The sequence below is a fragment of the Peromyscus leucopus genome, chromosome 10 (genome assembly GCF_004664715.2).
Source record: "Peromyscus leucopus breed LL Stock chromosome 10, UCI_PerLeu_2.1, whole genome shotgun sequence".
Taxonomy (NCBI): Eukaryota; Metazoa; Chordata; class Mammalia; order Rodentia; family Cricetidae; genus Peromyscus; species Peromyscus leucopus.
The window spans coordinates 13,814,196-13,830,443 of record NC_051071.1 but is presented as its reverse complement, the minus strand read 5'-3'; the positions used below and the strand labels follow the sequence as shown (position 1 = coordinate 13,830,443).

Genomic DNA, 16,248 nt, shown 5'->3' with positions numbered 1-16,248 from the left:
GAAGGAAAAATTCCCAAATTTGCTTATGGCATATGACTGACAGTAGTATTTAGCAAAACAAATAGTTTAACAATGTGCTTTGTTTCTTTGTGTGTGTTGTGTGTTCACATGTAAATATGTATGCACAGCATTATGTATGTATGTATGTGTGTATGTATGTATATGTATGTGCGTGCATGTGGAAGCCTTGGGTGTTGTTCCTCTGGTACAATCAACCTTTTAGAATTTGAGGTAGTGTCTTTCACTGGTCTGGAATTCACCAAGTAGGCTAGGCTGACTGGCTAGAGAGCCCAAGATTCTCCATGTTTATCACTGTGCACCGGGATTACAAGTGCACACTGCCATGCCCATCTGTTTTCTTAATGTAGGTTTGGAGAATGTAGGTTTTCAGCACTTTACTGACTGAACTATGCTCCTGGTCCCTGTAGTCTTACTATTAATATAGTATTGTTAATTGGTTAGTTATACTATAGCTAATTAACCATTGTCTTCTAAATTAAGAGTTTGTTTGAACTTTTTTACTTTTAAAAATACTAAGATTATTATTATATTTACAGTACTAGAGATTGAACCCAAGGTCTCCATGCATGCCAATTAAGTACTGTACTACTTAATCATGTCCTCGTGTGCTGGCTAGTTTTCTGTCTGCTGTACACAAGCTAAGATCATCTGGGAAAAGGAAACCTCCATTTATAAAATACCTTTATCAGACTGGCCTGCAGGCAAGCCTGTGGATCCTTTTCTTGGTTAATGAGTAGTGCGGGAGGGCCCAGCCCTGTGTGGGCAGTGCCACTCTCGGGCTGTATAGGAAAGCAGCCTGATAAAGCCATGGGAACTAGCCAGTAAGCAGCGTTCCTCCAGGATCTCTGTTCCAGTTTCCTGCCTCAGGTGCCCTCAGTGATGGACTGTGGCTGAGATGTATGGGCTAAATAAATCCTTTCCTCCCCAGTTGCTTTTCTTCACAGTCTTTATCACAGCAATAGAAAGCAAACCAGAACACTTAAACTTTTTTTTTTTTCACTTTTTATTTTTGGACTGGGTATGGTCTTGAACTCACTCTGTAGCATAATAACATGAGTGGGCCTTGAAGTTTCAATCCTCCTGTCTTAGCCTCTCTGGTGTACAAACTGAGACTATGACCACTCTAAGTTATGCTTGGGAGGAAGGTTTTTATTGTGGATAGGAGGGTGAGTACAGCTAGAGGCAACTGGGAGAGTCCAGAGCAGGGAGAGAAAGTAGTAGACTGAACATGGCCAGCAGTCAGCATGACCGTGAGAGGAGAGATCGGGAGAGCGAGAGAGGAAGAGAAGAAGACTACAAAGAGAGAGGGGCAAGAGAGCGAGCACATAGCTGAAAGAAATAGCAGGGTTATAAGGGAATGGGAACTGAGGGGAGGGAAGCTCATGAGCTGGAGAAGGTTAGGGTAAGGATGGGGTGAGAAGAGCCAGGATGCCAGCAGGGGCTGTGAAATGTTTAACAGGTACTTCTGATACTGAGTATTGCTAGAAAGCTACGGAGTCTGTATAACAGGCAAAGGAATTTATTAGAAGATAAAACTCACTACAGCCTGAAAATCCGAGCTGTGGTCCATGCTGATCTTCTGCCTGGTCCAAGATCTGCCTGGTCCATCTCAGCATCCAAACCTCTATGTGCATCCCAGGTCTTAAGAGTCCCCAAGCAACCACGGCTCAGGGGCATGGACTTCAAGGTCATAGTCAGAATGGCTATCCACCACACCTGAGGGAGCCTGGAGGCCAGCATGGGCTTTGGTATGCTGATAGTTCACAGATAGCCATTTGTCCTGAATTTCATTTAGACCTGACACCTGTCTGCTGAGACTATAGGCCAATGTTGAAATTATTTTTATTCACATTTTCAAATATGTATATGTTTGTTTTCTTTAGCTGTGTAGACTAGAAATGAAACTTGGACCTTTTAAGGGAGAAAAAGGAGAAGATGGTATAAATGTTTTAGAAGGGCACAGCCTTCCCCAAGACAAAGTAGCCTGGACATCGTCCTAAAGGACAATTAGGCCCCTTTTTCTGAAAGAGTTTATTCACAGGAAATAAGGAACGAGACTATAAAAAAGGAAGACAAGTTAATATTCAGTTGTAAAAGTCTTGAGTACTGCTTAATGAAATTTGAGATTTGTTTGGGAAGTAATAATTTATAAAAGTTTTTGAGATGAAGTATAAAGGGTGAAAACTTAGATAAATCCTAAAACTCTACACATAGTATTTTAGACTGGAAGCAGAGATTCTGTAGAAATCCAGAGTGACAGGACAGGCAGTTTAGACTGGACAGGAAGGTATCACTTGTGCTGACTAGGAGAGAGGAAATTGAATTAGTGTATTTGCCCCGTAGAGATGGAGGACCCTGAGAACAGAGGGTCATGACACATGCGTATGAACTGCCGCAGTGAAGCCCATTAGTTTGCAGGCTGACGTGGATAGTGTAGAGCTGTATGTTCGCTGCTCTAATAAGATGTTTCGTGTAGAGTCACAAGAGTAGGCAAGAGAAATGAAATGGGCTTTCTCTATTAGCTTATGTATGATAGGCAACTGTATGGAGAATTCAAGCTGACTCTAAATATTTTTGTATTGTCTGTAGTTTCTCTAGACAGTAACTACTACAGTGTAGAGGGCAATAATAACATTTACATGCTATCTAGGTAATGTTCATCATACATTGTAGCTGGTTCCTCATCTTTTAGGGAATTCCAGTTTCTGTATATGGTAAAATTCTTTTGTCACATAAACTTTGAAACCTTTTGATAGGTTTTTCCATATTTGAAGTTATACAATAATGCCATCTTGAAATAGATTAAATAATGATTACAAATTGAGTAGTTCCCCCATACTTACATTTTGTACTAATTAATATTTTACAAATATGTAGTTTCCTTCCCTCAAAATTTTTCTTTGAAAATTCTAACTCATATGGAAAAACAAAAGAATATGTAATTCTCAATATATTTTATTTGTTTTTACATTTTGTCAGATTTGTTACACAAATTTTTTGCTCAATAATTTAAAAGTAAATTGCAGATAGTGAGGTATATCACTTCTGAATCTTTAATGCTAAGCATAAAGACATTTCTGATATTTTCAATACTGTTAATACAACTAAGAAAATCAATGATTTCAAAATACTATCCAATAGCCAATCCATATTAAAAGTTCCAAGCATGTCTTAAAACCATTTTATAAGAACAGGATTCAGTCAAGTATAACTGCTTTTAGTTGTTGCCTCTTTATTAATGTAGTCTAGAATGACTTGATAGAATGGTAACCAGACCAGTTTTCTTATATAATCCTTATGTTTTGATTTGATTGTTTCCCCCTTATAAGGTTTAAACCTTACTCACCTGTTTCTCTTTTTCTTGTCAACTGAAAGCTAGGTCTTTAGTAGTTGGTCTGTAGTCATACCTTTAGAGACTCCATAGTCTGTATATTTTTTAGCAGCGTCTTCTTTCCTTCTTCTCTTTCCCTCTTCCTCCTCTCCCTCCCTTCCCTCCTCTCCCTCTCCCTCCTCTCCCTCTCTCCCTCCTCTCCCTCCCTCCCTCTCTCCCTCTCTCCCTCTCTCCCTCTCTCCCTTCTACTTGCTCTGTAACCCAGGCTGGCTGTGAACTCACAGAGATCTGCCTGCTTCTGCCTCCCAAGTGCTGAGATTAAAGGCATGCGCCCCAATGCAGAATGTTTTTACTGTCTTAAGTAGATGGGTGGTTGACTGGTTATGTTTCGTGTACTAAAAGTGCTGGGACAGATATTCTGGTAACCCTGAGAAATATAGTTTTTAGCAAACTGGAAGTCTGAGTGGATGAGCTGTTTGCTGTGGGTTGTAGTTTTGCATCTCTGTTTCTCATTTACAATTCTTTAAAAAAAGATTTAGAGGGTTGGGGATTTAGCTCAGTGGTAGAGCCCTGGGTTTGGTTCTCAGCTCCAGTAAAAAAAAAAAAAAAAAAAAGATTTAGTTTTTTAAATTATGTGCATGAGGGTTTTGCCTTCATGTATGTCAGTGTACTGTGTATGTGCAGTACCTGTGGAGGGTGTGGGTCCTCTGGAGCTGCCATGTGGACACTAGGAACTGAACCCAGGGCTCTGCAAGTGCAGCCAGTGCTCAGAACCACAGAACCATCTCTCCAACCCCATAGTTCCGATTCTTTCCCATTTGCCAGGTTCCACCTTGTTTTTGTTTTTGTTTTAATTTGTTATAGTATATTGAAGCATGATCCTAATTAGTCTTATTAAATAGAAACCCAGAGTCAGATATTAGGTGAAAGCTGAAAGATCAGAGAAGCAAAGGAGCAGTCACAGTCAGTTCTTACCTCTCAGAATCCTCAGACCGAATTGGGGAGGGAGGGCACGGAGATCCTGTCTCCGCCTCCCAAATGTGCTGAGATTAAAGGCGTGCACCGCGCCGCCCAGCTCTGTTTCTTTTTTAGACTGGTTCAATCTTGTGTAGCCCAGGGTGGCCTTGAACTCCTGATCTTCCTGCTTCCTCCTCCCAAGTGCTGTGATTAAAAGTGTGTGCCACCACTGCCTGGCCTCTGTGGTTAACTAGTGGCTAGCTCTGCCCTCTGATCTCCAGGCAAGCTTTATTTGTCAGAACACAAACAAAATATCACACAATAGCACATAATTTTGGGGGCCTGTTATATTTATCTCTAGTATAAGACAATTTAAATTAGATAATCTCTAAATATTTCATAACAAAACAATCAAATAATACTTCTTTGGCCCTGAGTTGCAATATTGTTTCATTTATAGTTTTTCCTAATGAACTTATGATAATTACTGTGTTTCAGTTACATAATGTGAATATTATATAATTATAATAGCTAATCTGTGAACACTAACATTGAGATAGCATTAAACTTTACATGTATATATGCCCATAATTTTTCAGATATATTTGAGATACAGTCTTTTTCATCTATTTTACAGATGACGAAAGGCACACATAGGTTAAGGAATTCCATATAGTTATGCTGTTGAGGACTGGAGAGGAGATCTGAACCCAGCAAAATAGACTTAAAACTTTAGGCACTAGCCATTTTGGTAGTGTGTCATTATTGTAGTCTTGTTGAATGAATGGCATGTCTCATCTTTAATATTTTGGTTACAGATTGTTATGTGTTTATACTTTTATAAGTAAGAATGTTTATAAGTAAGATTTCTTTTTCAAACAAGGAAAAATAAGTTTCTTAGCAAACTAAATGTTCTGAACAACTTTCATAATTAACCATAGATTGTTGTTGTTGGTCTTTTGGGGGCCCGCCACCCATCTCCCAAATAAATCATACATGGAGGCTTATTTTTACTTATAAATGCCTGGCCTTAGCTTGGCTTGTTTCTTGCCAGCTTTCCTTAACTTAAATGATCCCATCTATCTTTTGCCTCTGGGATTTTCCCGTTCTTTTACTTCTGTAAATCTTACTCTTCCAGACTTGCTGTGTAGCTGAGTGGCCCCTAGTGTCCTCCTCCTCTGGCTACTCTTCCTTTTTTTTTCTCCTCTCAGACTTCTCCTTCTATATTTTCTCTCTGCCTGCCAGCCCCACCTATCCTTTCTCTCCTGCCTTGCTATTGGCCATTCAGTTCTTTATTAGACCAGTCAAGTGTTTTAGACAGGCAAAGTAACACAGCACAGTAAAAAAAAAAAAAAAAAAAAAAAAAATTGCAACATAAACAAAAGTAACACCTTAAAATAATATTCTACAATAACAGATATTCAACTATTTATACTTGGAGGGCTTTTGAAAAAATGCTACCAGTTTGAAAGACTATTTTCGATGTGCATTATGTCTATAGATAGATTTTGTTTGTAGTGTCTTAATTATTCTTTGTTTCTTATTTTTAGTTGAGTGGTGATTTTATGCAATGGCTTCAAGCCACAGATCTTCTCCAGTGCCTCAAGGAAGCAGCAGTGATGGTTTCTTTAAAAAAGAGGTAGATCCAGCAAAACACATTCGACCTGTGCAGTCACTGCCAGATGTATGTCCCCAGGAGCCCACAGGTAATTTTTTTTGAGGATTTTTCTGATGATTTGTGTTATCATTAAAAGTGTAGTCATATTTCATATACTTAACCTCAAAGGAGTAAATTTTATAACGCTAAAAAACCCAAACTATAGAGGTGATTGGGAAATTAGGATATAGTTTTTCACAAATTTCCATTAAAGGAGTTAACTGGAAAATTATTGAAAATGAAGGAGCAGATTGAAAGCTATTTAGTTAAAATGTAATATAATCAGTCGTTATTATTTGCAGATTCTGTATTTAAAAATATTCCTATACCCTAAAATGTATTTTAACTCCAATATTAAATATTTTTTGTACTTTGGTAGTATTCGTAGATGTGTGCAGAGCAGTAAAAAAAAAAAAAAATTGAGTTGCCTAATACAGGTGTTCCCAACTGCAAGTGCTCAACCTTCTTGTTTCAGCTCCTGGCAACGAATAGTCTTTCTTTTTTCTTTTTTTGGTTTTTTTTTCGAGAAAGGGTTTCTCTGTGTAGCTTTGGCACCTTTCCTGGAATTCACTTTGTAGACCAGGCTGGCCTCAAACTCACAAAGATGTGCCTGACTCTGCCTCCTGAGTGCGTACACCACCGCCACCTGGCCACCGCTGCCCGGCCCACGAATATTCTTTATGCAGCCTATTTAATGTTATGTATTTTGCTTTTTTGTTGTTAACTTTGTTGGAGGCGTTGTTTAAAATAACCTGTAACATAGTCCTGAGATGCTGTCTAGCATGACTAAACACAGGAAAGTTGTGCTGTGCTTTATGGAGAAAACATGTAGAAAGAAAGCTTCATGCAAGCACTGTTTATAATGTTGACAGTCATGAAATCTACATTGTCATGACTGATGGATAGTAAATAAGTGTCTTTAACCAGAAGCATAAGCAAGATAAGGGTATGCGTTTCCTGACTGATGACAATGTTATGACCTGAGGGGCAGTGACCCCAGCAGTGGTAATTCACTATGTGCTAGTTAGGTGCTCATAGAACTTTTTATAACAAATCTGTAAATAATGAGGATTATTGCATATTGTTTTTCCTTTAAGATTAATGCTGTAGCAGCATTGTGTTACCTGATTATAAGCCAAGCAAAGGACATTTAAATGATGAGTGCCTGCTATAATATAATAGGCAAAAAAAAAAGGTGTATCTTTAAAAAGAAAAACTGAGGTATTTTTAGTTTTGGGAAAAAGAGAGAAATTGTAATTAAAGAAATTAATTAATGAAAGGGTTTTCTATTAATAGACATATGCTTCCATTTTGGAATTTGTAACCCTCAAATTCTGCATGTCTTTTATCTTTCGTTTCTTATTACTTTGATAATTGATACTGGATGATGAGGATTATTTAACCAGGGTGACTTTTATTAATAATTTATCATGGAGAAAAAGTGTGATTGAATATAAAATAGACTATAAGATTTTTAAGAAAATAGAGCCAACTTTACAGAGGTCTCTTGTTTACTTTTGCAGGTGATTCAAATAGTTTATGTGTTGCCCCATCTCTAGTTACAGATCAACATAGATGGACTGTATATCATTCCAAAGTAAATCTCCCAGCAGCATTAAATGATCCTACATTAGCAAAAAGAGAATCCGACTTCTTCACAAAAACATGGGGATTGGACTTTGTGGACACTGAAGTCATACCTTCATTCTACCTCCCACAGATCAGCAAGGAACATTTTATAGCATATCAACAGGAAATCTCTCAGGTAACAGCTAATCTTGAATTTTGTTGTAATCAAGTCAAAAGTAATAGAATTTTAGTTTGATTCATGTAGATTTTTGAGCAATAAGCTTTGAAGCCATGGTATTTTTTTTTTTTTTTTTTTTTTTTTTTTTTTTTTTTTTTTTTTTTTTTTTGAGACAGGGGTTTCTCCATGTAGTTTTGGTGCCTGTCCTGGATCTTGTTCTGTAGAGCAGCCTGGCCTTGAACTCACAGAGATCCGACTGGCTCTGCCTTCTGAATGTTAGGATTAAAGGCGTGCGCCACCACCGCCTGGCTGGTATTCTTTTTTTATGGTATTTTTTATGTATACAAATTCTGTTGCCTGGGTTATGTTTCTTTAGATACATTTTAATAGATTTATTTTACTTTGTTTTGTAGTGATTTTTCAGGATTACAAATTTTTATTAGTGTTAAGATTCAGTGGGACCCTACCCTGCCTGCCAAGGAGAAATGGCCCTATGAGTTTTATAAAGCTCAGTTGATCTGTGAGATTTAGGGAATTAGTAGGTTAGGGTGTGAGAAGGAGAAGCAAGCCAAGTGAGATGGGAGGCAGGGCACATGATGTCTGACTCTGGAAGACTAGGTGTAAGCCAGTCCAGTAGAACATGTCCTGAGTGGGCTTCATGGGCAAGGCTGTCCACTATTCAGAAAATAGCCCTAGGCCTTTGGATCCTACAAGTGCAACAGTGCCTATTACTGCTTGTGTAGGTGGAAGCAGAGAACTGTGACTGACTCAGAGAGAACAACAGTAAGATAGAGATGGGGTTCCTCCAAAGACTATGAAACTCATCTTGGCTGGCTATGAGCCAGTACTGAATAGCTGTGGAAACAGACAGGTGCATGGATTCATGTGGAGTGAATGCCTCTTATCAGTAATTTGCTTGTTCAGGTGTGCAAGGCCAAAACAACAATCTGTCAGAGCCCAGCAGAGAACATGCCACTGTTTAGCAGCTGTAAATTCTTCAGAAATTTGTGGGCAGAGTCATATGGAGAGTCCATAAGATGGTTTATACTTTCTCTAAGGCTCCTAAAGCCAAAATTAGCTGTGAGGAAGAAATAAGAGGCAACATTACTACTATCAAGACTTTTCTACATCTCAGGAAGCAGAAGGTCACTGCAGCAAGCAAGCATTTGAAACTGGGGACAGTTTCAGGAGATGAACAGCTTTAGAAGAGACTTGTCCATGCCACAGAAACCAGGGTCTAATGGAAGGAGCCAGCCAGTGTGAGAAGATTAGGAAGTAACAGCCAGGCGAAGCTGCAGAAGAAATTTTTTTGGAAAATTGTTGTAGCCTGAAGCCATACTTTTGGAGGTTCTTCCTCTAGTGGAAGTGGTGATGTTGCTGTTGTAAGAACAGAAGAGGGATCCTGAGATAAACCTAACAATGACAGCTTTCTGAAGTCTGGAGCCTGTACCAGTCCAGAGGCTTCCGTACTTGGAAACCCCCAGTCATGGTTTCAGTACCCTGTTGTCTAATTTTCTGTTTTTAACATCCTGACAACTTCTGGATCCAAATCGTTGGCTCCACAGTCTACAGCTGTATAAGCTTATCAGTGAGATGACTATGACCACGAGAACATTCTGCCTGAAGATTTGGCGGGGCATGTAGGATATGCTCTAGCAATACCCTTGTGTATAAACCATTCCTGGTGTGGATCCTATATCCTGACACCTCGGGCTTCTGTTTGTTGACTTTGGAAACAATGAAGATTGCCCACTGAAAGACCTCTGTTCTCTTGGGAATGATTTCCTAAGCTTTTTGTTTCAACCAATAAAGTGTAGTCTGGCATCAGTCATCCTTTCAGGTGAACAGTGTGAAGGGGAAGCTTTGGATGAGTTTGACAGGCCTATTGTGCTGATTAGGTCTGTGGCCAAGACCTCTACATATGTCCAGACTGGAATCTAAGCTTGGGCAAAGATCTACTTGTATGATACCAATAATAGGAAGATACTTGGTATTGAGCTGGAAATGGTTTGTAAAAGATGCACAATTGAGCTTCCTGAAGACATGGAAACAAACAAAACTGTCATAGACATGTTCAAGGACAGAGCCACAGAAACTGATTCCTTTCTTGCTAGCATGGTCACTGAGACCAAAAGAGCTTCATATATCCTACCCTGCCTCAGCTTCCTGCCTCCTTTTCTGGTGATAATAATGAAGATGGTGACTTACTCTGAAATCTGAGCTGTAATTGTTAGATCTGCTTTGTTGTGATTTGTCACAGGATTTGGTGCTAGAAGTGGGGAGTCTGTACAGGAGGAGAGCCCATCGTCCCCTACTACACACACATTTGGCTTCCTGTAGGCCAAATCCATTCTCTCCTTCCATTGGCTTCTAGAGAGCGTATGAGGCCAAGGGAGACGCACAGCTTCCCTTCACTTATCTGTCTCCTAGTGTTGAATACTGCTGTGGAACTCTGAGGCTTTTCCATGGAAGGCTCCGACCATAAGAACATTATTGCTGCTCTGTGTTTTTTGAGGTTGGGATACTGCCAGGTTTAGGCATCAGTGGTGGTGTCTCTACATTTCTGACTAACCTCAGCAAGTGACTGCAGTTATAGAAAGTGTTTGGTGGACTTCAAAGACCACAGTTGAGCTGGAAGAGAAAGGCAAAAATCAACATAAATTTATTAAAATTTGGGGAGGTGGAAAGAGAATATAACTTTCCAGGCTCAATTGCTGATGTTCTGTGGTTTTGAGACAAGGTCTTACTCTGTAGCCCCTAGCTGGCTTGGAACTCACAATACAGACCAGACTGACCTCAAGTCCAGAAATTTGCCGCTTTTGCCTACCAATTGCATTACCACACTGCATTACCACACCTGGTGGGAGACAGGTTTTGAAACAATGTTCCAGCTATTTCTTTATGAACTTTACTTTAAATACAAGTAGAAAAAGGAGAGAGGCAATTTAGGAAATGTTGTAAAATGCCAGTATAGGCCTCCTTCTGCACCCCGGATACTTTGAAAGAAAAAGAACAGGTATAGTTCTGCTTAAATCATTTGGGAGATCGTTTGATGATAAAGTTCTCAAGGGAAAATATATATATATATACAGAGTAGAACTTTCCCATGTCTCCAGTTTACTACAACAGATTATCCTACCTTAAGCAGACACCTTTACTGTATCCAAACAAATGTCCAATTCAACATTCTTCTTCTCCTCCTCCTTCCTTTTCTCTTCTTCTTCCTCCTCTTCTTGTTCTTCCTTCTCTTCCTCCTTCCTTCCTTCTTTCTCTTTTCTTCTTTTTGACAGGGTCTCACTCTAGCCCTCGCTGGCCTGGAACCAGCTATATAGATCAGGCTGGCCTCAAACTCATAGAGTGAACTCACAGAAGGCTGCCTGCCTGTACACCCTGAGTACTGAGGTTGATCCATGGCCATCTCAGCATGCTTCTTTAAATCTTTAAATTGTGCTTTCTGAATGCAAGAAATGAATGCTGAATTTGAAATGGCCTATCACTTACTTTTAACTCAGCAAGTAACTATTATTAATATCTCAATTACTAGTTCAGTCTTTAAAAAAGTCAAATGACACAGTGGAAAATATGTATTTATTAATAAATGCTGACTGTGTGTGTGTGTGTGTGTGTGTGTGTGTGTGTTGAATTCTTACTTCACTGTTTTGCCCAACTGGCCTCAACTGGTCCTTCCACTTCAGCCTCCTTAGTAACTGGGATTATAGAGATGAGCCATTATCCAGCTCAATACGTATTTATAGTTTTATAATTACTGCTTTTAATATTTTTAAACATAAGCTTAATTTAAATATAGCTGATTTTATTTCACCTGTTTACATTGTTGATGTTATGGGAATAGGATGAGTATGGCTATATTACTGACATTTAATATGTAAAATATCTGATTTATAAGCAGTATTCTCAAGTATTTTTATATAGAACCTACAAATTGCAAGTTGCAATGAATAGGTGCTCCTGTGCATTGTTAGTGTGATAGAAATCTAAATCACTGTCAGAACCAGTGTTGGCAAGGGTTGGGAGCAATAGAAGCTCTCCTTCAGTGGGAGCTGGTGGGAGTGCAGAGTGGCGTAGCTGCCTTGCCAAACGAGCTGTAAGTAAGTAACCTACAGAATGCTCCTAGAGCTGTGAACTCTACAGGCTAAGGGTTTCCTTGTCTCCATCTTCCACTCTCCCATGTGTCTTTTTTAATGCCATTCCTGGAAAGAAAAGAAAGTCATTATTTTGATGCTTGGGTAAAAAACCCAGCTAGGCACGTGTGTGCGGCTGAGCTATAGCTCTGTCCCTCAGATCATAGTGATATTTGGTTCCGTTTCTATTTGTATTTAAGTTCAGAGGCTAGTGGTTTTATATTAAGTTTCAGAAGTAATTTGGTATATTTTAATTATGTTGTAAAACATGTGGATGCTTTGAATAATCATATTTCCACATAGCATTGATTATTGCTTCATTGTATTTTTATTAGAGAGAGAAGATTCATGAGAGATGTAAGAATATTTGTCCTCCTAAAGATACCTTTGACAGGACTCTTTTACATATTCATGGTATGTATATATATTATTTATAGATAATAAACAGAGCTCAACTATTAAAGATCAAATTGTTAACATTGGAACCTTGTTTTCTATCATATCTACAGTTTTTTTTTCAGTAAATTATTTGTGTATTTTTGTGGTGCTAGGGATTGAAACCTGGGCCTTGTGTATGCTAGGCTGTATTTTTAGCTTTTATTTCTAGTAACTAACTTTACAGTTTAAGACCATAATTTTTTTACAAAGTTTCTTAGAGAATGATCATGACTGTGATAATAGTGTAATGCTTCAGTTTACAAATATTTAATTTCTTGGTGCTTGGTAGATTACTTGTTGCTCAAAAATAAAAGAGTAAGAAAGAGTCTTAGCTCTCAAGGAGTTTAAGGAAATGAACCAATAATTGCAACACCGTATATTAGTCACTTCAGCTTTATAAGATTGCACACACACCCTTTTTGCTAAGCTTAAGAAAGTGTCCCATAGTTGATGACTATGACCTGTGTTTTAAATTAGCTAGTGTGAAACATTTATGTATTGGGTAGGGCTTATGTGTTTCCTAGAAATGAATATGAACGAACGCACGCACACGCACACACAAGAACAGTGTATACAAAGCCATAGAGTCAAGAGAGAATGAAGCATGTCCAGAGATTTGCAAGCATCTCATATGTTGGTTTTACTAGGAGTAAGAAATGAAGTTAAAGGGGTCAGGTCATAGAGAATTTTGTATGTCATGCTTAGTAATTTTACTCTTTCTAAAGACAGTATCAGACTACAAACTGTTATTAGCCAGGCATGGTTGGACTTATAATTGTACATTTCCTAATGAAAACAGTTAATAAGTTATTATATGGTGGTAAGACTGGAGACGAGAAGATAGTTGGAGCTATTGCAGTAATACAAGTAGGAACTGATATGACCCCAGTAACAGTGGAAGTAGAGAAGAAATTAGAACAGATAGCTAAGTAGCCTAGGCACAGGTCTTAATGGTCAGTCAGTGTTTGGTAGTGGAACAAGATGAGTCAATGGTAACTCCTGTATTTTATGCTTGGGCAGCTGTCTACATGGGGAGTCCAGTTCAGGGAGAGAGGCAGAAAGCATTCTGGAAGAGCTGGAGGCTAGTTGAGCTGCGAGTCTGCAGTGAAAGACAAATCTGATTGAGAACCAAGAGCTCAGGATAGGCTGAAATGTAGGCATGGTGGTTGGTATCAGAGAAACTATAATACAATCGACAGAAGCGTGTAGTTGAATCTGAGGGTGTCGATGGGATCACTTCCATAGGGTGTGAATAATGAAAGGACCAACGATAAAATACTGTGGAATGGTCACACTTAAGGGGCAGTTAGAAAATGAGGTACTCTTGCCGGGCGGTGGTGGCGCACGCCTTTAATCCCAGCACTCGGGAGGCAGAGCCAGGCAGATCTCTGTGAGTTCGAGGCCAGCCTGGGCTACCAAGTGAGTCCCAGGAAAGGCGCAAAGCTACACAGAGAAACCCTGTCTCGAAAAACCAAAAAAAAGAAAAAAAGAAAAAAAAAAAAGAAAATGAGGTACTCTTGAAGGAGATTAAAATAACAAGTGGTCAGAGAGAGAGGAATATCAACAGTGATTTCCACAGTAGAATTGAAAGCTATGGGAGTTTTAGTTAGCTAAGTGACAGTGTCAGAACACTCTCTGCATGCTGAGAAGTCTCCTAGAATTTGACAGATTTTTAGACAGCCTTTAGAGCAGAATAGTGGTTACAGAAATGTTGATACTATGTAAGAAGGGTGTACACGGGCAAGAAATGCCGACCATCAGTAGGAATGAGGTAAGGTACTGATTGGTTGATGAGCTCTGAGTGCGTGAGGCAGGAGAGGCATTTGCATAATGCTGAACACCTGTGTTTTCCTTACATCTTGCCCCTGAGGTTCCCTTGCTTCGACCCACTCCTGGTTCCAGGTTTTATCTTCTCAGTTTTGTAAATAGAAGAGAATGAGCATATTTCCATGTACAGATAAAAGAATTCATTTAAGGAAAGAATTTGAAATTAAAAAAAAAAAAAAAAAAAAAAAAAAAAAAAAAAAAAAAAAAAAAAAGAATTCATTTAAGGAAAGAATTTGAAGTTATGGAGAGGCAAGGTGATGTAAAAGCAGACTCACAGAAGAGACCTGCAGGTAGAGCCCAAGTGTAGAGAGGCCAGTTTGAGAACAAGAGAGATACGTCACCGGAGATTGGCTTGGCAGAATGAAGAAAAAATTTATAGTAGATAAATTTGTAAGTGACATAAACTAAGATGTCAGAGAAGAAAATTAATATGCTATCAAAAATCGGCCTTTGGTCAAAAATTCAGGATGAAATGGTAGATATTTTAAATAAAAAAAATAATATTTCTAGTTGAGCATGGTGACACACAACTATAATCCTAGAACTTGAGAAGCTGAGGCAAGAGAATTGTGAGTTTGAGGGTAGCTTGGGCTGTATAGTAAGTTCCAGGCCAACTTGGGCAAGGAAGCAAGACCTTGTCTCAGAAAACAAAAGTAATTAACAACAACAATAACAAAGCCCCATCTTTCTATTTTAGAATTTAATATAGTTTTTAAAACCACATAGCTACCATACCTAATTTTACAAAACCTTAATGAAAAGAGCATCAGAAAGATTTGAAATGGCTCCAGCTGTTGTTGCTAACTGGTAAGTTTATTTGCAACGCTTGTCTTGTTCAGTATGGCCTGCTGTAATGGAGATCATAGGTAGATTGAGGGGTACTTGAAGGACAAAACCTAATTTACCTACTTAACCCAGTGTAACATTAAAGTTTTCCAAATATATTTATGAATATAAAATGAAAACAAATATGAAAAATTGTATTTCCCTTTTACTTTTTTTCATAGATAAATCCAGGACAGATCTGGAACAAGTACCTAAGGTAATGAAGCATAAAAATAAGAATTCACTTTTAATATCTAGTCTTTAATTTTGCCTTATAAGAAACTTTCAATTGACTCTTTTTTTGACAAGTGAGATTATTTTGCCCTTCTGAGGATGTGTGTGTGTGTGTGTGTGTGTGTGTGTGTGTGTGTATTTATATATTTGTGTATATATGTAATTATTTTTTACTTTAATTTGAAGATTTCTTCAGATAAATGACTCTTACCTCTTTGTTTTGATGTAAAATATTTAATCAGCGTGCACAATATTAGGATTCATTATGGCATTTTGAAACAAAATTTGCTTTTGTTGATTCTCCCCTCCCTTGTTACCCTATGTCCCTGACACTCCCTTGGACCTTCATAGCCTCCTTTTTCTTTTCTTGTACTTATGACCTGTTGACTACCCCATTTCCTTAGCCCCCCTCCCCCCCTTAGTCTTTTTTCTAGTTTCATATGTCTGTCCCTACTTACAGCATTTATGTGTAAACATTACAAGCAAGGATCTGCATATGAGAGAGAGTGTAGTTTTTGTCAGAATTTCTGAGTCTGTGTTACTTTGCTTAATTTACTTTCCAAGTCCATCCATTTTCCTGCAAATTTCATTATTCCACTTTTCATTGTAGTTAAAATTCTCTTGTGTTTATATATTACATACCACATTTCATTATCCCTTTATCTGTTGGTGGAATGTTGGTCCCATTTCCATGCTATTTGTGACTAATTCAGCAATAAACATGGATCTGCAGGTGTTTCTATGGTGGGCGGTTGAGTTCTTTGAGTATTTGCCCAGGAATAGTATAGCCAGGTCATATGGCTAGTTCTGTTTTTAATTTCTGAGAAGCCTCCATACTGATTCTTTAATGGCTGCTGGGTTATACTTCCACCACATGAATAAGGGTTTCTTTTTTTCCCATATCTTTGGCAACATTTGTTGTCTTTTTTCTGACTTCTGACTTGGGTGAGTTAGGATCTCAAAGTAGTTTTAATTTGCATTTCTCTGATGGCCAAGGTTGTTGAACACTTTCTTAAAGTACTGATTGGTCTGTTGTCTGTCTTTTTTTCTCTCTTTCAAACCATCTATT

The 16,248-nt window shown here is 38.4% G+C and overlaps 1 protein-coding gene across 2 annotated transcripts in view; it reads left to right on the top strand.

Moving 5' to 3' along the window:
* Vps54 (VPS54 subunit of GARP complex) overlaps positions 1-16,248 on the top strand; it is an 87,546-nt gene that overhangs the window by 11,833 nt on the left and 59,465 nt on the right. Inside the window, exons 2-5 of one of the 2 annotated variants that reach the window (XM_028876326.2) lie at positions 5,860-6,015; positions 7,526-7,731; positions 12,191-12,269; positions 15,128-15,162. In XM_028876326.2, the coding sequence (XP_028732159.1) occupies positions 5,880-6,015; positions 7,526-7,731; positions 12,191-12,269; positions 15,128-15,162 (456 nt within the window). In that variant the 5' untranslated portion in view covers positions 5,860-5,879. Of the gene's footprint in view, positions 1-5,859; positions 6,016-7,489; positions 7,732-12,190; positions 12,270-15,127; positions 15,163-16,248 lie in introns of both variants that reach the window. The other variant, XM_028876325.2, reaches the window with a different exon arrangement.